At 46.4% G+C, this 26,949-nt stretch overlaps 1 protein-coding gene across 1 annotated transcript in view; it reads right to left on the reverse strand.

Annotated features, from left to right (window-relative positions):
• Nucleotides 1-1,249: 1,249 nt before the first annotated feature.
• Nucleotides 1,250-26,949, reverse strand: part of MRM1 (mitochondrial rRNA methyltransferase 1) — an 84,414-nt gene continuing 58,714 nt past the window's right edge. The window contains exons 4-6 of the mRNA XM_086954901.1: nucleotides 5,087-5,207; nucleotides 2,399-2,518; nucleotides 1,250-2,297 (exon numbers count right to left, since the gene is read on the reverse strand). Coding sequence (XP_086811027.1) covers nucleotides 2,260-2,297; nucleotides 2,399-2,518; nucleotides 5,087-5,207 — 279 coding nt within the window. The 3' untranslated portion in view covers nucleotides 1,250-2,259. The remainder of the gene's footprint in view (nucleotides 2,298-2,398; nucleotides 2,519-5,086; nucleotides 5,208-26,949) is intronic.

Consider the following 26,949-nt stretch of genomic DNA (forward strand, 5'->3'; position numbering starts at 1 on the left):
CTCAGCCAGACTCATCCTAGACATCCCCCGCCAAGCTCACATTTCCAGTCACCTGAAAGACCTCCACTGGCTCCCCGTCAACAAGAGAATAACGTTCAGTCTCCTCACCCACGCACACAAAGCCCTCTACGACCTAGGACCCCAATGCCTCAACACGCGACTGTCCTTCTACCTCCCCACCCGCCAACTACGATCGTCCAATCAAGCCCTCGCCGCAATTCCGCGCATCCATAGATCCACCATGGGGGGGGGGGGGGGGGTTGGGGGAGGGGGATCCTTCTCCTACTTAGCGGCCAAGACCTGGAATTCTCTCCCCACCCACCTCCGCCTTACACAGAACCACCTCTCCTTCAGAAAGCAACTAAAACAAACTTGGATATTTGATAAGTAAAGTACACCCCCTCCCCCCCCCCTCCCCCAAGCGCCTGGAGACCCTCTGGGCGAGTAGTGCGCTATACAAATTTTCGAACTTGAACTTGAACCTTGCTCTAGTGTAGAATAAGTGTGATTGTTCAACTGTTCCTGTATTCTCTGCATCCACTTAGCTCTCTGGATTATCTGCTCGCACTAAAGACTAATACAAAGCTTCACTGAACAGGTGATAACTGGCCAACACTAAGGACGTTTCGGTTGTTTAGAACTTGCTCTTTGTTTACCTAACATGAAGGCAGTAGGTAAAGCAAGCCAGATAAACCGATTGAATGACCTGCCTTGTTTAGTGCCTATACAGTCATGTTAGAAGGCTTACACTGCAGACACTGACATATATCATCCCCACCAGAGGTTTGGACATAGATTAAGTCCCAGTGTAACTATTCGAACAATAGGGAACCTTTTAAGTTGTTTTATAGTCATTTGTTTTAGGTAGTTCGACCACAAAGCAGTACTAGTAAATGATCAAACTATCCATGCAAGACCTTTAGAGTACCATCTATGTAAATCATTGCAGTTTCAATTTTTGTAAGAAAAAACATACCCCACGTGAATATGGAGAAAATATGACAGGGGCAGGCCCGCTAAGTCCAATGCTTGACACACATACTCATAAAAAGATACCATTAATGTAATTTGTTAGCCCCCGTAACAGAAGCCCTGAACATAGTATCAAGACTGTAAAAGAAGCATAAGATGATGAAGTGGTTACACGGCGATGATCTTCATAGGTTTCAACTTTATTGAAATCGTTCTTTCACCCTACAGCGTTGCAAGACTGTACATGCAAAATAACTTGTTTCAAAGAGGCACAAAATATTAGGCAAGCATATTTTATTGTACCTGCCAACTTCAATGTCATATTTTTAGATACATACATTTATAAAATAATACAGTACACAGAAATAGGTTGGTCGCTTTGTCCATGACACACACATTTGGGTAAATACAAAAATGGTACTGGATTACCTTTTATACATTAATAGAAGTGCAAGGATGCCTGATGTGGTAGGTTGGCCTAAGTTCAGCTACAAGTCCAGACACACATGCCGAGTACCTGCCCCACTGCTACTTCACACTATCGGAGGGGACATCTATGTAGCTGTATGGTCAGTCATCACGCGAGCATTTATACACATTTCCTGGGCAGAAATGATAATGGCGCAATACCCTCCCCAAGCTCCTCATAATTTCAACTCAAGTCTAGATCACTGGAGTGAGAATGCTGCTACTAGTATGACAACAGCTTACTACATGGACTGTAAATGCACCACGGAGTAGTGCAACATAAAACTGGTGATGCTCAACTCATTTCTCAAGTCTGTGAATTTCTGAACAGGCGAACTGCAGAGATGCTACTCTGGATCTCACAGACAGGGCTAGCACTACTGGATTTCCTCATCTTCCTCCAGGAAACAGTTCATGTCTACCCCTGGTTCAGTAAGAACGTAGCATCATGTTTGCAGTAAGTGACAAAACAAAAATCTATCAATGCAACTATTTTCAAGAAGATCTGGGCCAACAAAATGGAGATTCTGTCCATTCCTCAGCGAACTGCGTAAGAGCTATTTACGTGTCTTCCAGCTCTCCGGGTCTGTTTGCTATTTATCGTGGATTCCAATTGCTCCATTAAAGCTTCTATTATTTTTAGCCATTCATTTACAGAACATGGGGCCTGGTATCCTCAGAAGCACTCCTGAAGTCCCTGACCACTTTCCGCCCAAAATCAATGACAAGCATACCAGGAAATGTATAGGAACAGTCAGTGTAACAAGTGATCAAAAGTGAGCCACTCTTGGGTCAAGACGAACCAAAGCGTTTCCATCATCATGTTCTCTGTCCATATAAACCGTGTAACAGAATTCCTGCAAAGAGAGGAGGGAAACTATGGTCAACAACAGAACTCCAATTGATGGGCTTCTTTAACAAGTGATAGTGGTTAATGAGTTACTTTAAGTAATCTTACCAGCAGCAACGGAAACATTTAAGGATTCAATGCCCGGGTGCAGGACTCTTCCAGGTGGTATGGTAAGCATCATCTGGCAGAGGCTTCTCATCTCAGAGGAAAGGCCATGGCCTTCATTGCCTGCAGAGATAAATACATTACAGGCAGCTCCCGCATAGGTAAAATGATATTTCACAAGACTGGGCTGCAAGGTAGTTATGAGGCTGCACAAGAAGGCGGTGCAAGATCAACCACAAAGACAGGGTCTGCAGCCTTGTTTTGGAGTCGCTGACTGTGGGACACACGGAGTGATTCAGATTAAAGGACATTGCGGTCAGTGACTACAATGTAAAGTGGGAATTATTAAAACAAATACTGTTGAGTTGGGTAAGATCAAAACTACAAATTCAGGCTTAACGCAAGGAGTGGGATTAGGAACACTTACAAGAAAAGGAATCCGCAATCTATTCATCGGCTGAGACAATACACTGATACTTTCACAAATTAGGTTAACGCAAGTCTGTCTACAAAGTAAAATGCATCAGATTGTACCACAATAGTTTATTATTTGTGTAAAGCATCTACTCACCAATACAGAAAGTGCATAAGTATATAAGAAATTAACTAAAACAAGCTGAAAGTACTACCGGTCTGTAAATAATGTCTATTACCCGATGGTATTTTTATTGATTAATTAGTACTGAGGCTGACACAAATGGTACATCTATTAAAAATCTAAAAGCAAGCAATACATGATAGTTTTAATTATTAGCACATGAATAAAGTATTGAGGAACAGTTAGAAAAGGGAATGTAAAGTCTAGGAGTTGCATTGTTTTAGCACTTTAACATTTACTGAGGAAATCAGGCCATAACTGACATCAGAAATATCTTCTCGATAGCAGGCACACAGTAAAGGACCAGGAGTTTGTGCAACAATGGTGGATGGCTGTGCACGGTTTGCTGGCCAAACACATGGCTGTGTAGCGGTCGACTGTTTATGCAGATATTTAACTGGTTGTTTACATAATGCTTTAGCACATGGGTCTCCAAGCGCTCTAATAAACGACCTACCTTATGAATATTAATGAGGTAGGTGGCAAATTGTGACCCCCTAGGATTCACTGCCGTCACAGGGATGGTCGACAGCTGGAGTCAGCAGACCACCATGTCTAGGATTGCTTTAAATAAAGGAAACCCCATGAACCACTGAATACTCCTAAAAATGTTTTGGACCATTCACATAGGGACATGGTCCCCTGCAGACCTATTGCCTTTGAGAAAGGGTTGCCACCTGCTTGGAGATGTTGGTAACATATTAATGTTTTCTATGGCACTCTGGTCGCATTACATTAAAGCCTACCATAAGAATCTGTATGTGGAAGGGATGCCCTAAACACGCCCTTCCAAATAGCGATTCCTTATGATTTCCTAGGCCCATTTATCGATTCTGTAAGATGTTACCGAATAGCTGAATGGGGTTAGTACATTGGAAAAACACATTTTCTTGTTGCAAACCTTGCAATTTACTGAATTGCAGAATTTGCGGCAAGAAAATGTGTTCACACCTCTGGACTTTAGTTCCAGGTTCTAGGATATGTTTGGCAGAGTTCTGTTAACGTTATCAATGCACTTGTAATCTCATGAGTGATGTAACTACTGAATATAACGGATTTAAATTACGGTTTTACGACATCAGCATTTTGCATGTCCTGCAATTTATATCAATATCGCAGACCTTGAACAATAATATCATGTGCGCCCTGAAGCTCCTAGAAGGCCCTACTGGCTACGCTTCTTTGTACTGCACAAGTACCGATTGTTCTTGTAACCCAACCCGATAATGACTCAACCTGCCTGGATACAAGACTCCGGCTCCACTCGGCCTCGAAGCCGCGCATTAACCTACACAGCATTCACACAAGCTTACATCACACTGCACTGTACCCCTGCCGCCTGTACATTACAGAGGTAAGACACAGGTTGGAAATACAGAATGCACTGCATCCCGAAGCGAGCAGTTTTTAGATGCGTTACGGCCATTCAATACTGCGATTTTAGCAAAATGTAGATTGCAATATTTATATAGATGTACTGCTTATACAACAGTAGATAATTTAACAATAACCTTATGAAAAGTACATTCTTCTCTGCCCCAGACCGAACCATAGGTAACACGAAACTGAATAGCAGAAATGTAACTATGAGCTACCTCAGAAGCGCCCTAAAGGCATTGCTATTTGTAAAAGCACAAACTAAAACACCCGCCCACCTGGCGCACACACACACACCCGAGGACACACACACACCCAGCCGACACACATAGCCACCCACCCACCACATACACACACACACACATACAAGGCCAACACTCCTCTGTCCCCGGAAGCAAACTTGCGCCAAATCCCCAGCCTAAAGCAGGACTATGGCAGGTTGGCGTCCCCAGGGCCGGTCCTAGCCATGGGCGGTATGGGCAGCTGCCCAGGGCCTCGCGCTCAGGGGGCCCGCTGCCGGCCCTGCAGAGTAGCAGTAAGGCACTTAGAGGGGCCTCACATCTTCCCTTTCGCCCGGGGCCTCAGAAAGCCTCAGAAGGCCTAGGACCGGCTCTGAGAGCGGCTCTGGGCGTCCCAGACCAGTAATATTAATAAAAGGTGTACTTCCTATGCCAGTTATAAACCTACTGACCCTACAGAGCTGCGGACATACATACCCAGCACTAATATCGTGGGCCGGCTCCACTGGAATTCGGATGTGGTGATGACTGGGACCCCTTCGAGGGCTTCAGTCTTCCCGACCGTGCCAAGCACCTGCCACCCTTGCTCGATCTTTTCCTGAAGAGAGGAAACAAAGGAGAAAGTCAGCCAGATTCAGGCCTCGCAAACCTCAAAAAGTTTGCATCTGTTCATTGTGGCAGATTTCAGGCTCATTGTATTATTCTGTGCGCTCAGAACCCGGTGATGGCAGCAGCGTAAAGTCGGAAGCTGCGAAAATAATGGGATCACCTAAAAATGCTTTACAAGCTGTAGTAAAAGAAAACAATTCAATCTGAGAGCAATGTAAATCCACGTCTAACAGGAAGTGACGGCTAATAACTCACAGCCTTCTAGAAAGGAAAGTATCTGCTGCAGCACAAGCTAGACCGAAGTGAATAAGAAAAGCGTCTAAAAACGGTCAACCACAAGAGCAGAGGAGACATCCCTCTTAAATACGACTATTCACTGCACACCCCACTGTAACAGAACACTGTCAATCATATAGAGGAAAAGAACACACTGCATGATGACAAGAACAGAGGAAACATCCCTCTTGGATACGACTATTCACTGTAAACGCCACTGTAACTCAATATCACATGACAAGGACAGAGGAAATATTCCTTTCGAATAGGACTGTTCACTGCACACCCCACTGCAACAGAACACTGTCAATCGTATAGAGGAAAAGAACACACTGCATGATGACAAGAACAGAGGAAACATCCCTCTTGGATACGACTGTTCACTGCACACCCCACTGTAACTCAATATCACATGACGACAAGAACAGAGGAAACATCCCTCTTGGATACGACTATTCACTGTACACCCCACTGTAACTCAATATCACATGACGACAAGAACAGAGGAAACATCCCTCCTGGATACGACTATTCACTGTACACCCCACTGTAACTCAATATCACATGACGACAAGAACAGAGGAAACATCCCTCTCGAACAGGACTATTCACTGTACTCCCCTTTGCAACAGAACGCTGTCAATCATATACTTGCCATTGCTGTGACAAGTAAGCACACTACACCACAAACGTACTAACTCTCTTGCTGGTCTTAACTTGCAGTGCTGGCTGACAGCGCCCCTGGCTCTCTGTGAAACATGCAATCTCTGCTGCACCATGCAGCCTATTCCCGCTCTTCCGGAAATAAAGCTGGCCACGCGGCCTGTTCCGCTCTCCCCGGAAACAATCACACTTTTTGCTCCTGGTGATTTCTATAGCTGAGACAGGGGCGGCTCCTCTATGTGGGCGGAGGAGCGTCGCCCCACTGCTTTCTCGCAGTGCGTTAAGCGGTAACCTAAAATGGTATGAATACTTTTAGGTTACCGTTACTCGCACTGCGAGATGGCAGAAGGGTTTAATTTGGGGCAGGCGGTGGGTGGGCCTGCAACAAGGCAGGGGATGAGTGGCTAGCCCAATGTTGCAGGCCCTGACTGTTTGGTCGGCACTCTGTGGCCAACCAAACCAGTGAGGCGCACTCTGCCATTTTCTCCTTGTAGGCATGCAGCCTACATGAGGAAAATGGCCTCCCCATAGGAGCCCGACTGGGCACGGTCCCCACCAATCACAACGCTGCCATTTAAGCGTTGTGATTGGCTTAGGGGAGGGAAGGGAGCCAGGCTGCCTGTTTCCTGAGAGGAGCAGAGAAGCAGAGACGATGCGGGACTGGATCGGGCCAGCTAAGGTAAATTATATACGTTATTATAATTTTTTTTAATAAAAATTAAACCTCCCCCCCCCCCCTTCCCTTGGCCCCCCCAGACAACTGCTGGAGATGCCCTGGGTTACCCAGTCAGGCGAATATTAGAAAAGACGCATTTAAGTCTATGCTCCCTTACCCAGTGGCACCTCCTTTTACACCTGCCTGCAGGTTTATGTTAAAACAACTCAGATCCAAGAATGAGGCGCAGATTTTGTACACAGAATCTCTGCTCCTGCCAGCAGTAACTTGAGAGTATAGACAGATATTATGTTCCCGCCAAACAGGTATTAGAAGGTTTTTAACAATTTTTGTCAACGAAAAAATGCATTCATTACATTTTTAACAGCATTGGACAATTCAAGAAGCATAACAGCGAGCTGAAATAAACTGCTGGCAGGTTTTAGCAACACATTATCCTTTTCCACATTCTAAACATTAGCCTGTCTGTCAAACGTGAAAATGTTTTAGGGGTTATCTCAAACCTCATTTAGGCTATCCAAGGGAACATCTCATAACATTATGATAAACACAAACACGAACATCAAAACCTAAATACAAAAAAAACAATTAAAAAGAGAAAAATGCGGAAATCAAGGGCACAGCGAGAAGGGATACATAGCGGCATGCTTCTAAAGAAATGATTTGCAACCCACTCCTCTCTTCCCGAAATCACCCCCTTTTCAGTTGGTCTCTAGAGACTATGGTGCCAGAGATTTCAATCACTGAACCGGTTTGCAGTGTTTGATGAGGCGAATAAAATATTCATACTACGCACCTACAGTGCAATGCTGCCCTCATGTGGTCACATTTACACTAATCCGTCGTCCGAGATTAGAACGGCTCCCGGATGGGATTTTAAATTAGAACAGTCATGAATGAACGTCTGTGCCACTTGAATATTGTCCTAAACTGTTGTTCCTCTAGTTTTAGGACAGTTATTACCCAGCAGGCGGCCGGCATTACAAATTAGTAAAAGGAGTGATCCGCTGAATAGGAAAAAAAAATATGGAAAACTACGACTTTTTTAAAAAAAAAACGGAGGAAATACGAATTGTACACCTGCCAGGAGGACGCCGTACACCACAGAATGACCTATGATTGAAATAATAAAACCTGGATGACAAAAATGGCCTCTAACGAATGTTCCCATTCGTTTCAATATTTATCAGAAAAACAGACCGTACCCCGCGAAACCCACACTATAGAGGTCAGTCCGTTTCTCCGGTCAGAGAACCAGTGGGTTTAAAAAGAATATAGACAGTTGCGGCAGGCAGCCTTTTTGGTCATTCGCACTATGCACTTTTAAAATGTTACGTTTTGCGAGGTTTTCGATGAGCATGGCCGCACGTACAATGGATGTGCGGGCGGCGGGTGTGAATGTGTGCCTTTTAGGAACAGTGGAATGTATCCTGATGCACGTTGGAGGGTTGCACACCACTAATCCCCTCTGCAGCATTTGTAATGCCTGTCGGCCAGTGACTGTGGCCCCAATCCCCTCACTCCACCATGTGTTCCACTGAACAATGCAGTAATACAGCATAAGCAGGGTCTTCAAACACATCTGCCCAACACCTTAAAAAGCTCTTCCGTCACTCCCAGTGATCGAGGATCAATTACTGCTGAACGGATCCCTCAACATGTAGGAAACAACCGTCCCCTCGGTCCAGAGCAGGGAGTAAACTGCCCGCTCTTCATCACGGACACAGCTTGGGAATAAAGAACCTTCCAGGATATGGACGCATCAGGTTATCCAGGAACGCGGGGAGTAATACTAGATGCCTCCAAAGTCCTTTCGCAACTAACATAATAAAAGTGGCCGGTTTTAGGGTGATCGTTTTTGTACAGTATATGTATACGTGTATTTAACAAACAATGGTACACTCATACTATGTTGGATTTTAATTTTACATTGTACTGTAAAATACCAATACAAATATTTAAAAATAAATAAACATTTTATGAAGTGCATACTGTGCTCAAGAGCATCAGAGCGCGCACTTTACAGAAACTGTACAAATAGATCATAAACAAGTCAGAACATCAAAGGGAAGGTGACCTGTACAAAATGATGAAAGGGGGATAAAGAACAGTAAAATAAGGGCTACCATAAGGCAGCCATCGGAGTGATAGAAGGACTCGAGGGAAAGTTAGAGGGCTCCATAAGAAAAGGGAAAGAAGGTATTAAGGCAGTTATACTCAAAGTACGGCCCGGGGGGCGCTTGCAGCCTTCTTGACCTTTACATGCTGCCCACTGGTGAACAGAATCACTAGCTGCTGTTTCGTTGCCGAGCACTAAAATCCAGAAGAAAATGTTAAAGAAACGGGGAAGCATTAATTAATTAAACTGCAAATAAATGCTTGCCCGTTTATTATTTATTTTTTTACCTCCCTGCACAATACCTGACCCCCTGTGTGATGGTATGTTTCTTTAATGTTTGTTAGAATTGTGTTATGCAATAGAATCTCGTGTGGTGTTCTGAACATGGTAGGAATGTCATGACTTCATTATACTGTTACCTGCTTGATCTGCTGCATTGCAATAGAGGTGAACAAAGCAAAATCAAAGGGGATGATAGATGGAGTGTTGAACATTGCAAGCACTCACCCCAGTCAATTGATCTGGGTTTAATCCTTCATCAGTCTTTAGCTCACTCCGCCACCCGAGTTCAGACATGACTATATGCAAATCAGTCTGACCCTGTGCCTCCTGGGAACAGTCCAGACCGGACTGCCAGGCCAAGTCTTCCCTGGACCAGAAATAAACATCCTGGGACCGGATTCGGGCTCATAGCCCTCATCAACCAGGCTATCTTGAATCCAGTGGCAAAGTGAGCAAGGGACTCCCGTCTGGGCATACCCTGCCAACTTAGGCGAACAAAGCAAAACCAAAGGGGATGATGGACGGATTGTTGAACATTGCAATCACTCGCCCCCAGTCAACTGATCAAGAAACTGGTCCCAAGATGCTTGTTTCCGGTCCAGGGAAGACATGGCTGGGCAGTTCGGTCTACACTGTTCCCATGAGGCACAGGGTCAAGACGGATTTGCATGAAACTGTGTCTGAACTGGGGTGGCAAAGTGAGCAAAAGAACGATGATGGATTCAACCCAGATCTGTGACTGGGGGTGAGTGTTTGCAATGTTCAGCACTCCATCCATCATCTTCTTGTGTTTGCTTTGTTCGCCCTAAGTTGGCAGGGTATGCCCAGACAGGAGTCCATTGCTCACTTTGCCACTGGATTCAAGCTAGCCTGGCTGATGACAGCTGTTAGCCAGAAACTGGTCCCAGGATGTTTGCTTCCAGTCCAGGGAAGACATGGCTTGGCAGTTCGGTCTACACTGTTCCCATGAGGCACAGGGTCAAGACTGATTTGCATATAGCTGTGCCTGAACTGGGGTGGCAAAGTGAGCAAAAGAACGATGATGGATTCAACCCAGATCTGTGAATGGGGGTGAGTGTTTGCAATGTTGAGCACTCTGTCCATCATCTTCTTGTGTTTGCTTTGATCACAACAGGGGTGAACATACATACCGGCCAACTTGAAGAACAATCTCACCATGTGAGGAGAATGCGGGCCTTGAAGGGGGCAGGCCCTCGTCTAAGAGGAAAACTGGGAGGCACTTTTGAAGCCCACCACGCCCCCAGGCCACTATCCTCCCCGCCCCCCACCCCCCACCAAAAAAAAAAAGCTTGCAAAGGCAGGTGCCTATGTCCTTGGGCGTTTTCACAACCCTAAATGGACCTCAGCACTTCAAAGCCTCGGAAATTAGCTGGAAAACCACTATTTACAGTGGCTTTCTGCTCATTTTCCCGACCACTGTGTGAAATTGGATTCTCACTTGGAGACTGTGTGATGGGAGCAGATATTGTGTGTCACACAGTGGCACCGTGTGAGTTGGCAAGTATGAACAAATGTCCCTGTTATGCTAACAAGTTGTTCTTTGTCTTGAAGAACATCCTATTATTGTCTCGTGCTCCCGCTCGGGACCACTTTGGACCACCTGTGTTCATTCAAGGGTCGCCTGCATTCTAATGCTCTGCAGTCTTCTGCTCCAGCTCTTTACGTTGAACAGTTGTACTAAGGACAGCAGAGACTGCCGTGGGCTTCTTTCACAGCGACATAATAAACAGAAGTCTACAACTACTATTCTTCGTTGGATCTTCATTTATCACCATGTGACATTTGGCAACAGGATGGGATGTTGCAAATAAGTCCGCTGGCCAGCGGTCTCCAAAATTTATTTTTTTCTGTTCTTTCAATTCATATCCTCCGTTTGTTTCAGAGGATCAGCTTTCAATTCCCCCTGGAATTGGAGCGCTCTCTCTGACCAGAGCCGCAGTAGGGTACTTCCTATCTCCTGGGAAGAGCGTCACAGAGTATTCCTGACTATCCACGGGGGCAGGTCAGGAGCATAAACCTTTCTGCCAAGCAACCAGTGTCGTCACAACGCACTGCGCTCCCGGCGGCCATCTTAAACACGGCAAATACTTAATTTAATCTGCCTGCACCTTCGGTGACAGGCACACTGTATTTATAAAGTTCACTGTTGCCTGCACATTTGGTGACAGGCACACCTTGTTAAATGTAAGAATTACTCTGCCTGCATACTTGGTGACGGGCACACCTGGCTTCATTGTTATTTACTTCAATTCTCAATTTCATTGTACGTACATGGCTCACCTTATTTCTACCATTACAACTATCACAGCTGTTCATGTTTGATTTTTCATCACTTTATTAATTATTCATTTATTCGGTTATCTTGAATGCATATATATGCAGTGCTCCTAAACTGTATTACCATGGCATTTAATAATTAACTTCTTCAAATTTCGCATTTTCTCACTGCCCCAGGCAAACAAGTTATGCAATGGAAACTGTAGAGATGACTCGAAATCTTGTAAGGTAAGTCCAAGTTACTTTATTAGGTAAACCCTAACAGCAGAGGGTGCGTCTGCTCAGATAACGATCCTGCCAGAACTGTCCTCCAACTGTCACCAGAGCCACCGGTCAAATACAGAATGCAGTGACGTCATAAAGAGATAGGGAGGCTCGTGGCATCAGCTGAAGATCGCGAGGCAGTAACAGATAAAAGACTTATGCATATAAATAAACAACACATTTCCTTATCAATAATAAAACAAGAGTACATGTACCTGATGAGGAGGATAAGCAGGGAACAAGACCAGACGCTAAGCACACTCGAAATCTTGTAACTTAGCTGGTGGTTTCACAACCCTACCGTATCTGCTCACCTTGGGTTCATTATACGTAGTGCTGTTTTGAGACCTTACTTCTGCTTCTCCAGGTTCATTGGGACAAACCACTGCATTTCTTGTGCTCTGATCATTTATTTATTTATTAGTATTTTGTAAAGCGCTTGGTTACACAAGCAAGTTTGTCCCCGCGCTGTAAATGCTAATAGACGTTGTTTGTTACAGATGCTTCATTCGATTTTAGTTGTTGGGGAAGAGTATTGTTTTCAGGTCTTTCCTGAATTTAGTTTCTGAAGGTAAGTAAGTAAGTAAGTAAGTAAAGCTTTATTTCGATATAGAAACATATCATAAAAGCAGAACATCACAGCATAAAAACGATAATCAAAACAAAGCAACTTACAATTCATTTTGCCATTAAAAACATCTCATCATTTACACGAGAAAAGCATAAAGTAAGTAAGGATAAGAGGGGACACTTTATTGGATCGTCAGTTGTTTAGCAGTTCTTATGCGCCCAGCCTAGGAATTTTGCCAAACAAATGGCAAAAAAGGGTCTTGCATCTGAGAGCAGTATTCTCATAGCTTCCAAATGTGAGCGAGTTCCCAGGCTCCTACAAAGAGGCTTCAACCATCTCCGTCTAGGGACCATATAGGCTCGACACTCGAATAAAAAGTGTGCGACAGATTCAACTTTTAGCTCGCAGAATGGGCAGTAGGGTACAGTTTGCAGGGGTGGTTTCCAGGTAGATGTAAACTGGCATAAAGGTAAAACCCCGACCCTGAATTTAAAGTATAATGCCCTATCATGTGAACTGTGGATCAGGCCCAAATATGGTTCCCTAGAGGGGATATCTTTGACCATCATGAACTTGGCAACAGTTTTTGGATGATTTGACTTGCCTAGTCTCTCATTATCCACCCATGACCAATAAGCCTTCTTCAGTTCTTGTTTAGGAGGTGCTGTTTTATTTTCCCACGCAGCTCCTAGACCCAGCATGTACAGAACCCTCTTAACCTCTCTGAGCCAGGCGATCTTATGCCAGCCAGGTAAGGACAGTACATCTTTTAGTGCATCTGCATAGCTGTGGAGTTCGGGGACGTTCCAAATTCTGGACCATAGTAATAAGGGGCGTAGTTTAGCTTGCTCGCAGATTGGGCGAGTACCTGCGTCAAGCAAGAGGGGGATTGTGGGGGTGCTCTGGGGTAGCCTCATCAGATCTTTATGAAATTTATTTTCTAAGTGGGCCAAAGTGTCCACTCTCTGGGTACCCCATAGTTCTGCGCCGTACAGTGCTGCGCTCACGACCCTACCCCTATAAATATCTAGAAGTGCCCCAATAGGTTTTATGGAGGAAGCACGCTGTTCTTTAAGTAAAGCACCAACAACCCTCTTATGGGTTAGAAACACTTTTTGGTGGTGCGCCTTCCAGCTCATACTATCACAAAGACGTATGCCCAGATAGTCAAATTCTTTGACCCGTTCTAATGTGACAGAGTCAAGAGTGGGGGGTTTGACAGATTTCTTAGGGGGGTTGAGGACAAGAAATTTGGTTTTGCCAATATTTATGGCCAATCCCTTGGTGTCACAGAAGGCCTTAAAGCTGGAAAGTAATGACTGTATGCCTGCAGGTGATTTCGAAATCAGAAGGGTGTCGTCCGCAAACAGGAGCGTCGGGATTTTCTTTCCAGCCAGGGATGGTGCATCTGCAGGATGTTGAAGGAGGTGCTCCACCACTCCATTGACGTAAAGCGAAAACAGAGTGGGGGCAAGCACACACCCCTGGCGGACGCCCCTGTCTACTGGGATACACGGTGTTTTTTCTCCCTGGGCACCCCATCTGATTTGGGCAAAATTGTTGTCATGAAATTTTATCAGCAAGGCCAGCAAGTAGGGAGGTAGACCTAACCCATCGAGGACCTTCTACAATAATGCTCGTGGGACCAGGTCGAAGGCTGTTTTTAAGTCTATAAAGACTAAGTATAAACTGCCCCCTCCTAGCACCACTACCTTCCAATAGAGCATTAGAAGGCGGAATGTCTGCTCGATGGTGCCTGTCCCCGTTCTAAAACCCGCTTGGAAATCAGACAATATCTGATTTTCGTCCACCCACTCCAGAATCCTGCCCAATACCACTTTCCCCGCTACCTTTTGCGTCGAATCCAGCAAGCTGATGGGGCGGTAATTAGCTGGGTCTTCCCTGCTGCCTTTCTTGAAAATGGGGACTACTTCAGCGCCCCTCCAAGAGTCAGGGAAAGACCCCCCCCAACATAACCTCATTAAGAAGTGCAGCAATTAATCTGCTCCAAAATGGGGGATTATTTTTTATCAAATCGCCCGGGATCCCATCAGGGCCTGCCGCTTTGTTGGAAACAATACACCTAATTGCCTTCTCTACTTCCAAGGTGGTGAATAAGACTTCATTTGGTGGGAGATCTGTGGAGCTGAGCAGTGGGACCAGGTCTGATCGTGGAGGCCCTGTAGGAGCCGAATACAATTTCGAAAAATGGGCAAACCAGGCATCGTCAGGGATATTACAAGTCAGTTGTTGGTCAATGGGCTTTTCTCTTGATCTTAGCAAGTCCCAGAACCCCTACCCCTTGGCATCTTTCCTTGTGCTCGCCTCCGTTAGGTCACGCCAAAAGTTGAAATCATATGTCTGCTTGGCCTCGGTCACAATTTTCCTATAAAGCTTCCTTGCAGACCTGATGTTAGCTTGGTCTTTTCCTTTTACTGCAGCAACAAGATCACCCTTAGCAATTCGACATTTAGATGTGTACCACTTTTCGCTTGTTCTCGGAACTCCCTTTGAAGCGGTTCTGGAGCTGGGTTTGGGGATAATGAACAGCCCACTTAGTGCAGTTACAGTCTCTGTAAATGACGATAAGACCATCTTGCTAGCGCCATTTGTGGTATCAAGCCTAGATTCAGCCTCTGATAAAATGGTTTCAGCTTGTGTCATCCTTGCCTCATCTGCTGAGACTCTTGCCCATTTAAGACGTCTGCCACAGTTTGAGGGAAGAATCTCATGTGAAGCTTTCCAGGTCTGATCGGAAGTTTCTTGAGACCCAGTTTGCCAGGGGACAAAAATAGTTAAAGCAAGAGGGTTGTGGTCGCTGTCACAGGTCTCTATAACCTCCATGTCGTGGTGGTATGGCCAGAGGTTATAATTGAGCATGATGAAGTCGATTCTGGATGAGTGACCCGTCCTATTATATGTATGGGCACCCGTGGGATCTGATTTAGAACGCCCATTTGTTGCTCTCAGGTTATACTCCATGCAGAGAGCGTTTATATCAATCGCCCTTTGTGTCCATTTGGGGATCGGCTCGAGGTTCAAGATAGGGATACCCCTCCTGTTATCCTCGTCGTTGGTATCCAGAATGTCTTCTTTAGCTAAAGGCTCGAAACAGCAATTAAAATCGCCTGCCAGAAGGACGAGAGAATCAGCGCCGCAGGCAGCTAAAGTGTTGCTTAAGCCTAATGAATTTATAGATCCTCCGTTCCTGTTGCCCCTTAGGTAGAGATTGAATAGTTCTAATTTCCTTCCCCCCTTTGCAATGCAGTGATAACCATTGAAGGTCAGATGTTTGGGTGGTCCTTTGAGAAACACTGAGGCCTAGTGCTATGTTGATCCAAATAAGAAGACCGCCGGACGGGCGTCCTTTAGAACCTTGGTGATGTACAGCCGGGACATAGAAGGTCGAAAACCCCACTCTATGTCTTGGTTCCTGGCACCATGTTTCCTGTAGCTGGCAAATGTCATAAGGTGCCAGGAAGGTATTCCATTCCGGGTTATCAAAGTTACGTACAAGGCCAGCCACATTCCAGCTTAAGACCTTCAGTGAAGATTCACCAGATGTAGAGTTTTTAGGGGAATGGATAACTAAGGGAGGATTAACCACAGCTGGAACAGTTGGTCTTGTAAGAATCTCGATCTGGTGGAATGCTGGGGAGGCAGCTCTATCAGGCGGGTCAATCTCCATTAAATTAGATTGTACAGGAGGAGGGGGGATCGGGCAGAGTCCATCTGTCATCATTTCCACTCTTTTGCAGTCTAAAATAATCATTTTAGTCGGTTCCATGACACGGGGCAAGCGGGTCAGAAGCCCGCCTTGGGTAGTTGGAGGGCCGTGGGTTAGATTTCCAACGGTGTCTGCAACCTGGGGTGACGATGCTTTTTCTAGTTGTGAGCAGGCGGGGAACATAGAGAGTCAGTCGACCTCCTCCAGGCCTCCAAATCTATTGTAGGTTGAAAGGCCATTCCAGTGTAAAAGAGTATTCTTTTGCCTCGTAGGATGGGTGTTCCATGGGTGTTGCTGCACCAAGGACCAGTTATCAGCTTGGATATGGGCTTGGCGTGGAGGGTAAAAGTAGGATAGCGGCCTTGGTATGACTAAAGATTCTTCGCTGCTTGGCCAGGAACAGATATGGTGTGCCGTATGTGGGTCCTCGAAGGTTACAACTGCACAGTCCCCTTGCTTAGATTTCTTTGTTGGGCCCACCCAGGGTGTTCTACGGACCATCATTACTCGGCTTCTTCTACCATTGGGAATCGGTCTGTTGACGTTAAGCCAGTGCATAATTTTGTTTTTCAATGACCAGTGGTTTTCGTGTTGGTCAGTACCGATCACAGGAACGCCTGTCAACACAACCACGTAGTCATTGGCCTCTGGGGGAAGGTCTATATAGCCTCCTCTAAAATTTTCTTTTGGACGAGGGCCCTGGGTTTCAACAGAATGGGGTCTAGTGGGTACTCCCGGGTTTGAATTTGCTTTTTGAGGCTTGGAGTTCCGTATAGGAATCTGCGGTTTGGTGGCCTGAGGTTTAGCGGTTATGGAAATTTGGTCCACAGCCACAGTCCTCGGCTTAGGAACAGGCCTTGCAGCAACAGGTACTGGTAGGGGGTGCTGCTCAGCTTGCAAAACAGAAGCTGACGAATACGGGTCAGATACGGACAAGCCCTGGTTTTCAAGACTTCTCAGGCCAAGAGTGGCCAGAGCAATAATGCTCTTCTCCATCTCGAGTAGATTGTTTTCTATCCTAGACAATCTTAAGTCGAGTGGTGAGAGAAGTTTTTTTAATGTTTCCCAGACTTGGTCTATAAATTCCTTATCATTCCTACCCAGGTCCTGTGCCTGCGCGCCCTCATCTTCTAGGGTGGTAATAACTAGACCCTCTCCCATACTTTGGCATGCTGGCTGTGTGCTCGAGGAACCCTCAGGTAAGACATTACATGCCTGGGCGTTGGTCATTGCAAGATGGTGGGAGACTGCCACTTTTGCCTTTTTACGAGAATAGGCTGAGCGTGATTGGCGTTTTCTTTTAGGTTGTGCACCACTAACGCAGGAAGTGGTTGGGAATACTTGGGGAAGGGGATTGGGGGTAGGGGTCTGGGCATGAGGAGGTACAGGGAAACGTGACTCTTCTGCAATGTGTGGTTGCTCTAAGGGCGGAGTGAAGGTGGAAATAATCGGGGGCTGATGTAAATCAGCCTGGGTGGTAATACTATTTGGGCGGACAGGGCGTACTGGAGTAACAGCAGAGGCTATATGGCCTAAGGATGATTTTTTCGAGAGAGCAATTACTTGGGAGAGCCTTCGTGCAGCTACTAATTCTAGGGATACCCGGGTTTGAAGTTTAGATATTTCTTCATCGATGGCTATATTTGTGCGGGTAATAAAGTCGTCCATAGGGCCACAGATTTGTGAACCACCTTTGGAGGTCTTGCTGCGTGTCATCCTAGTGCTCATGGTGCTTACGGTGGGATAAGGGTCGTCACACAACTTACTAGTTAAGGTGCTTCAGTTTGGGCTAGCCTATCTCAGCACAATAATACAACAAGCAGGTTTAGGAGCAATAAGGGGGGTGGGCCAGGGCCGTCCGCTGCCGTCCTCGAACTGCCTCAAACGGCCCGCTCTTAGCCTGGTCTTCGCCCCGAGCTGCGTCCCGCGCTGCGGGAGTCCTATGATGTTATATAGAGGACGTGGAGGCGAGGGGCGGGCCAGCGGGGAGAGCGGACCGGATGCTGAGTCCATGGTCTCGCAGGGACTCCTGGTCACTGGAGTCCCCGCACGCTCGCAGCCCCGCCGAGCCTCTAACCCTTACCTCTGCCTTCTTCCCTGTTGCTGGCCAAGGATGTGGTGCGCACTCCTGTGCGATGCGGCACCCGCGAAGCGGGTGCGGCGAGGAGTTGGTCCGGGTCCGGGTGTAGCCTCTCAGAACAGCCTCTAAAAACTGCAGTGTCTCTGGCAGCCTTCTGTCCAATCAGGTGTCAGCCCCAACAGGTGAGCGCAGGAGAAGATTTTAACGGTGCTAGGAAGGCGGGGGGCGGGCCAGCGGGGAGAGCGGACCGGATGCTGAGTCCGTGGTATCGCAGGGACTCCTGGTCACTGGAGTCCCCGCACGCTCGCAGCCCCGCCGAGCCTCTAACCCTTACCTCTGCCTTCTTCCCTGTTGCTGGCCAAGGATGTGGTGCGCACTCCTGTGCGATGCGGCACCCGCGAAGCGGGTGCGGCGAGGAGTTGGTCCGGGTCCGGGTGTAGCCTCTCAGAACAGCCTCTAAAAACGGCAGTGTCTCTGGCAGCTTTCTGTCCAATCAGGTGTCAGTTTCTGAAGGTTCGATGCGCAGTTCCACTGGCAGTTGATTCCATTTCTTAGCCGTTTGGACTCTGAAGGATTTTCCGCCCATTTTGGCTGTCTGGACCCTCGGGACATGCACCTGTCCCGTCCCACATGACCTCAGTTGTCGTGTGGGTTCATACCAGGAGACCGCGGAGGTATCTAGGACCTTTGTCATGCAGAATGCGATGACCTGTACATAAGGCCTTAAAAGTCACCCGTTCCCTGATCGGGAGCCAGTTGGGGGGTTTTCAAAGCTATTTTAGATGGGGCTCTCCTGGGTTGTTGTAGGATCAGGCGGGCCGCTGCGTTTTGTATTCGTTGGAGTCTGGAAAGGCTTTTTTCGTTGGCTCCAAGATACAGAACGTTCCCATAGTCTAGTCTAGATGTTATTAGGCTGTGGACTATGGTCTGGCGCACCGATACAGGCATAAGGTCGAGCGTTTTCCTGAGGACTCGTAGTATCCCAAAACAGGTTCCTGCTACCTGTTTGATCTGATCATTGTCCTCACTTTGAGATGGTTCTTCACTCGTGCCACTACCACTGCATTCACAGTCGGGAACGTCGCTAGGAGTGCTCTCCCCACCAGGAACAGCCATGTGTGTTCCCTGTGAGAAGAAACCCCCACCGGCATCACCATCCAGAATCCACTAGTAGTCTCGAGAAGAAGAAGCACTGCTGTCTTCATGGGTGATATGGGAGGGCGAGACCCCCATCCACCTTCCTGCACAATGATAAAGATGAAAAATGCCAAATTTTGCCATCGCTCAATAGGGCAGAGTTACAGTAAACTTTCTTAATTTCCATAGGTTGTGAAAAACGACTTTGTCCTTTACTAATGAGCTTTGATTTCTTAACTCTGACAATGTCACCAACTTGAATGACTTTCTTTGCATGCATGTTTAGAGTCATAGTATTTCTTGTTGACTGTTTGAGACATTACAATGCTTTTTCTAACCTTGGCAGGAGACCAACATACTCTCTTAGGAGTGGACCAACCCACAGTATCTTTGGTGATAGGAGTCCTACCTCCAAGTAAAACTAAAGGACTAGTACCTGTGGATTCACAAGGTGTAACACGTAAAGCCCATAGATTCTTAATGAGTGGTTTCCTCCATGAAAGATTGTTTTGGTTGGCTATTCGGATTACCCTTTAGTTACTCTGTTCAATCTTTCTACAGCCCCATTCCCAGCAGGATGGTACACGGAAGTGGTCTTGTGGGAAATACCGTTTTCCTTAAGGAATGTTTTGAAGCATGTAGATAAGAATTGTGGGCCATTATCTGAAACTAAACACTTAGGAAGGCCTTCTCTAAGGAATAGTCTCCGTAAAAAACTGACGATTGTCTTGGCCTCCGTGTTTTGGACAATTTCCACCTCCGGCCATTTTGAAAAATGGTCTATCAGGACAATGAGATATATTTGTTCCGCATGTTCCGAGATAGGACCACAGATATCAATGCCCAGTCTGACCCATGGCATGGTGGGACACGAAAGTGGCTGGAGGGGTGGTCTAAGTGTGTGTTGTGATTTATCAGAATGTTCACATGCCACGCAGTTTGACACTTCTTTCAATTTCTACATCAAACCCTGGCCACCAATACGAGTTCCTGACTCTACTTTTAGTTTTTCCTATGCCAAGGTGGCCCTCATGACAAATTAAGAAGTTTTGTATGTAAGGAGGCAGGAGGAATGACTTTACCATTCCTCAGTATCAAATCTCCTTCGATGAATAACTCATCTTTGAGTTCCCAAAAGGTGTACAGGTGTTTGGGAATACATCTTTTTGCAGGCCAGCCTTCTCTTTATATATCTCTTTACTTCAAGGAGAATTACATCTCCTTCCAAAGCATGAGAAAATCACTAAGTGATATACAAGGTACTTCGTCAATGATGTTTGCTATGCAAAATGTTTCAATGTCAAAGGTCTGATCATTAGTTTTGGGTAGGGGTAAGCGACTTAACCAGTCTGCCACTTTGTTCCTGGCACCAGGAAGATATTCTACGTCATAATTAAAATCCAACAGTCTGAATGAAATTCTAGCAAGACGGGGAGAGGCACCCTGCAAGCCTTTGGTGGAAAGCACTTTGATTAAGGGCTTATAGTCGCTTCTGAGAGTAATCTTAAATCCCCATATATATTGTCTAAAGTGCTCCAAACCCCAAGGGCATGCAAGTGCTTCACGCTCAATCACAGAGTACCTCCCTTCTGTAGGTGTAATCGAACGTGAAGCAAAAGCTACAGTTACTTCTTTCCCCTCCTCAGTAATCTGGCTCAGAACAGCACCCAAACCAGTTCCACTGGCATCGGTGGTTACAATGCTGTGGAGTGAGGGATAAAAACCTTGGAGGGGTGGGGCCATGCAGATATCGTTCTTCATTTTTCTTAAAAGCTTCCTCACAGGCAGTATCCCACACAAATTTGTTATTTTGTTTGATCAGTTCTCTTAAAGGAAAGGTCTTAGATGAAAAATTGTGTACGAATTTAGCATAGAATTCATAGAGGCCTAAGAAAGCTCTTACTTCCTCTTTGTTTTTGGGTGAAGGGGCTTCTCTAATGGCAGCAAGAAGTTATTTTTTTGGTTTTATGCCACTATCATTGATTTTATGCCCCAAATAAGTGACCTCATTAGTGGCAAATTTACATTTGCGGACATCTGCAGTAAGACCATGAAGGTCAAGAGTACTTAGGACTCTATTAAGTTTCTCATCATGCTCTGTCTTTTTTGCACCTGTCACCATTATATCGTCTTGAAAAATCTAAAGATTTTTTTCTCCTTTAAAGATAGTGCTCACCAATCTTTGGAACATTGCCGCAGCCGAGGCCAGTCCAAATGGTACTCTTCTAAATCTAAAACATCCCAACAGTGTTATAAAGGTAGTGAGATTCCTACATTTGGGATGAAGTGTCACCTGGTGGTAGGCCGAACTTAAATCAATCGTGGAAAACCACTTCGCTCCATTAGTGTGGGCCAACATTTCGCCGATTCTCGGCAAGGGGAATTGGTCCACCAAAATGTTTTTATTTAGATCGCGAAGGTCCACACATAGGCAGAGTTTGCCATCGGGCTTCTTCGCAATAACAAAGGGAGATACCCATTTCGCTGATTCCACTGGTTCAATGATTCCTGCCTTCTGTAGTCTCATAAGCTCTTCTTCCACTTCCCCTATGATTGAAAATGGGATGTTCCTGGATTTGTGTATGCAAGGGACCGCATTTTCCTAGAGTTTTATTTTATGAACAAATCCCTTCAGCTTCCCTATTTCATCAGAGAAAACCTTAGGAAACCTTTTGACTATGATGCTCTCGTAATCTTCCTCAGTTTGTAAAACTAGTACGGGATCAGGGCTGTTCGGGTCCAACATTATACCCAATTCTCCTTGGTCGATCCAGCCTAACACGAAAGGACCAACTTTGGAGACGTATATTTTGCCCTGCATTTGTCGTGATTTGAAGTGAAATTGCAACTCCCTGAACCCTTACATCTCAATAGGTTCCCCCGTGTACGTTCTAGGACATATATCAGGACTCATTAATTCTCTGCCTATAACAGGGACACATTTTCCTAACCACACATTCTCATTTACAATGGTGTAAGGAGACCCCGAATCCACACAGATTGAGATATCTACACCTCCAATATTCAAAAGACACATAGGTTTTTTCTTTTTGTTAAACTTGTCATCGATGTTCAATACAAATAAATTCATATCATCTTCAGAAGACCATGCTTCACTTTGTTCCTCAGGCATCACTACTTTTACATTACAATTTCCTCTGGGCATTTTTCAACTGCATGCAGTAGGAAACAATTAGCCCACATTTAGTACATTTTTGCTTCACAGCAGACATGTTTAATCATTAGCCAAATGGTATTTACTGCCACATCTGTAACATTTCATATCATCCGACAGTTTGTTTCTAACAATAGACTCTTTCTTTCAAGTTCAGGAATTTGTATAGCGCACTACTCACCCAGAGGGTCTCAAGGCGCTTGGGGGAGGGGGTGCATTATTCATCTAATAGCCAGGTTTTAAGTTCCTTTCTGAAGGAAATTTGGTTCTGTGTAAGGCGGAGGTGAGCGGGTAGAGAATTACAGGTCTTGACCGCCAAGTAGGAGAAGGATCTCCCTCCCATGGTGGATCTGTGGATGCGCGAAACTGCGGCGAGGGCTTGATTGGAGGATCTTCGTTGGCGGGTGGGTGTGTAGAAGGACAGTCGTGTGTTGAGGCATTCGGGTCCTAGTTTGTAGAGGGCCTTGTGTGCGTGGGTGAGACGGAACGTTATTCTCTTGTTGACGGGGAGCCAGTGGAGGTCTTTCAGGTGACTGGAAATGTGAGCTTGGCGAGGGATGTCCAATATGAGTCTGGCTGATGCATTTTGGATGCGTTGGAGTTTTTTCTGTAATTTGGCTGTGTTTCCGGCGTAGAGGGTGTTTCCATAGTCCAGTCAGCTAGTGACCAGTGCGTGGGTGACAGTCTTTCTTGTTTCGGTGGGGATCCAACGGAAGATTTTTTTGAGCATACAAAGTGTGTTGAAGCAAGAAGATGAGACGGCGTTGACTTGTCTGGTCATCGAGAGGGAGGAGTCTAGGATGAAGCCTAGGTTGCGTGCGTGGTCTGTGGGTATGGGTGTTGTGCCCAGGGCTGATGGCCACCATGAGTCGTCCCAGGCAGAGGGGGATGGTCCTAAGATGAGGACTTCCGTTTTGTCTGAGTTAAGTTTTAGGGGGCTGTTTTTCATCCATTCGGCTACTTCTTTCATGCCTTCGTGGAGATTGGTTTTGGCGGTGTTAGGGTCTTTGGTGAGGGAAAGGATCAGCTGGGTGTCGTCAGCATAAGAGATGATGTTAAGGTTGTGTTGTCGCGCGATGGATGCGAGGGGACTCATGTAAACGTTGAAGTGGGTGGGACTGAGTGATGATCCTTGTGGTACTCCACAGATGACTTTGGTGGCCTCTGATTTGAATGGGGAAGGAGGGGGGGGGGGGGGGGGGGGGGAGTCGGACTCTCTGGGTTCTCCCGGCGAGGAACGAGATTATCCAGTCCAAGGCTTTTCCTTGTATGCCGATGTTGCTGAGGCGATGTATGAGGGTGTTGTGACAGACTGTCGAAGGCGGCGGAAAGGTCGTGTAAGATGAGGGCAGCTGTTACTCCGTTGTCCAGTAGTGTTCGGATGTCGTCTGTCGCTGCAATGAGGGCGGTTTTGGTGCTGTGTTTGGCTCGAAAGCTGGAATGTGAGGTGTCGAGGGAGTTGTTGGATTCAAGGAAGGCGGCGAGCTGGCTATTGACGGCTTTCTCAATGACTTTGGCAGGGAATGGGAGGAGGGAGATGGGGCGGTAGTTCTTGAGTTCAGAGGGGTCTGCTGTGGGTTTCTTCAGGAGGGCACTGAGTTCGGCGTGTTTCCAGCTTTCTGGGAAGGTAGCGGAGTTGAAGGAGCAGTTGATGACATCACGGAGATGGGGTGCGATGATGGAGTCTGCTTTGTTGAAGATGTGGTGGGGACAGGGGTCGGTTGGCGAACCTGAATGGATGGAGTTCATTAGGCAGATGGTGTCTTCAGTGTCTTCAGTGGTGATTGGGTTCCAGGCGCTAAGGTTGTTAGAGGGCGGTTTAGGTTCGGAGGTGGGTGGAGTGGACTGTTTTTCTCAAAGCTGTTATGTATGTCGGCGATTTTGTTGTAGAAGAAAGAGGATAACGAATCGCAGAGGTCTTGGGAGGGAGTAATGTCGTTTGAGGCTGCGGTGGGGTTGGTAAATTCTTTGACGATGTTGAATAGTTCCTTGCTGTTATGGGCGTTGTTGTCGAGTCAGTCCTTGAATGCTGATTTCTTGGTGGATCGGTGGATCGGATCAATTGGTGGTGTTTGCGGGTAGCTGTCTTGAAGGTGGTCAGGTTGTCAGTGGTTGGGTTTTTTCTCCAGGTTCTCTCGCGAGTACGGCATAGTTTCTTGGATTTCTTAAGGTAATCGTTGAACCAGGGGGCCTTTTTGCTGCCCTGTTTGGTTTGGTGGTTTTTCAAGGGTGCTAATTCGTTAACGCTATGAGTGATCCATTGTTTGAGTTTGGTGGCAGCTTGGTTTGGGTCCGATGAGAGGGCGGGAGGGTTTTGGTTGAGCGATGTGAGGAGTTGGTCGGTGGTGATTTTGTTCCAATTTCTTCGCGGAATAGGTCGTGGGGGGTTGTGGGTCGAGGTAGTTTTGTAGCTGAAGTGAACACAGCTGTGGTCCGTCCAATGGAGAGCTGTGGTGTGATCGAAGGAGATGTGCTTGCTGGAGGTGAAGATTGGATTGAGCGTATGTCCGGCTACATGGGTGGGGGTGTCAACAAGTTGTTTGAGTCAGAGATGGGCCAGGTTGTCAAGAAGGGTGGTGGTGTTGCTGTCCTTTTTCTTTTCCAGGTGAAAGTTGAGGTCTCCCAGTAGGATGTAGTTCTCGGAGGTGAGGGCACGTGGGCTGATGAAATCAGTGATGTCTTCGCTGAATGGTTTACGGGTTCCTGGTGGTCTGTAGATGAGGGTGCCTCCAAGTGTGGTCCTAGGGTCGGTGTGGATCTGGAAGTGGAGGTATTCGGCGGTTGCAAGGTTATCGTCGAAGCTGGTCGTGATTCTGATGGTGTTATTATGGACGATGGCGATGCCTCCTCCTGTTTGGTTAGTGCAATCTTTTCGGATGATCTTGTAAGCGTCCGGGATGGCTATGGCGATGTCAGGTGTTGATGATGCGTTCATCCAGGTTTCTGTAAGGAAGGCGATGTCCGGTGAAGCAGTGTCGAGTAGGTCCCAGAGTTCAGTGGTGTGTCTGTGGACCGAGCGGGTGTTCAGCAGGATGCACTTCAGGTGGTTGGAGTCGGAGCTATGTTTGGAGTTACTGGATTTGGAGTGGGTATTGATGCAGGCAAACTTGCAGGAGTGGCAGGTGAAGGGACCGTGGGTGCATCCTGGGGCAGCTTCGTAACATTGTGGTGTGCGTCCGGGGTTAAGGGCTAGGAGGGTGGCGGCGTCATACGTTATGCGGTTTGCGGGGGCCAGGCGGGTCTGGCGCTGGGCGCGGTCGGGCGTAGACAGTCTTACCTTTGGCGCACCTTCGGCGCGCATGGGGTGCGACCGCTGCGCGTTAACGCTGCACGCAAAAGCATCTGTCATAAATGGGTGGTGGAGGGGGGAGGGGCGAGGGAGGGTCGGCTGGGAGGCGGAGGGCGGGGTGGAGGTCCGGGCAGGGAGGCACAACAACAAACTACAAGATGGCAGCAGGCCAAAAACGAAACTGGATTGGGGCAAAACCTAAAGACAACGCTATACAATAATACAGTGAAATGATTCAATTTAAAGGCAAAATGCGATTCCACTGACTGCGCGCTCATTAATTGTAGCGTTGCGGTAATTGAATTCACATGACAGCAGACAGCCACTAATGCGCGTATTCGAGGCAAAATTATTTAAATATTAAATAGGCAGCAATGAGAAAATAGCAATGCGAGGAAAGGCAGATTGCAATTGTGAGGCGCTACGATACCACTGCAGTCGGGTCAGGGAGCTGCGTGGGGAGCGACCGCTTCTGGAGGAGCAGAAAACTGTTAGAACGTAACTTATTGTAGGAACTTATTGAAGAACTTATTTTAGCAACAGTAGATTTCTCATCAGTAATAGGTTTTTCCTCTTGTAACACAGCTTTGGCACATCTACCTGTCAATTCCGTACATTTCACAATCTCAATAACCTCATCTAGAGGTAATTCCCCTTTTACCCATAGTTTCTCTTGGACATGTTTGTTGGAAGATCTCATGACTATCTGATCACAAATTAATTTGTCATGTAATGTGCCAAATCTGCAAGTGAGTGCTAAGTTCTTCAATGCGGCAACAAAATCCTCTATAGATTCCTCTGGAGCCTGTTTGCGTTGGAAAAACTTATACCTGTTGACTGAAATAGAAATAGTGGGTTTGAAGTACATGGTTAAGTCTTCTAGTGCAATAATATAAACATCTCCTTCTCTTGGTTTTTTGTTGATGCGATTGTATATTTTCATTGCCTTGGCCCCCAAACAATGGAGAAGTATTTTTTTTCCTTTCAGGTGTTAGCTCCTCTTCTTCCTCTATGGCTGAAATATAATTCTCAAAATACTCCTTCCAATCTTCCCATTTGATGGCGTCATCACTTGTTGATGGAATAAAAAGGTTGTGGATGAGAGAGGTTCGAAATAGTACCAGAAGCCAGGAGTATTTAAAAAAAAAATGTACCTTATACAAAATAAAGATTG

This window comes from Lissotriton vulgaris, chromosome 2_1 (genome assembly GCF_964263255.1).
Source record: "Lissotriton vulgaris chromosome 2_1, aLisVul1.2, whole genome shotgun sequence".
Classification (NCBI taxonomy): Eukaryota; Metazoa; Chordata; class Amphibia; order Caudata; family Salamandridae; genus Lissotriton; species Lissotriton vulgaris.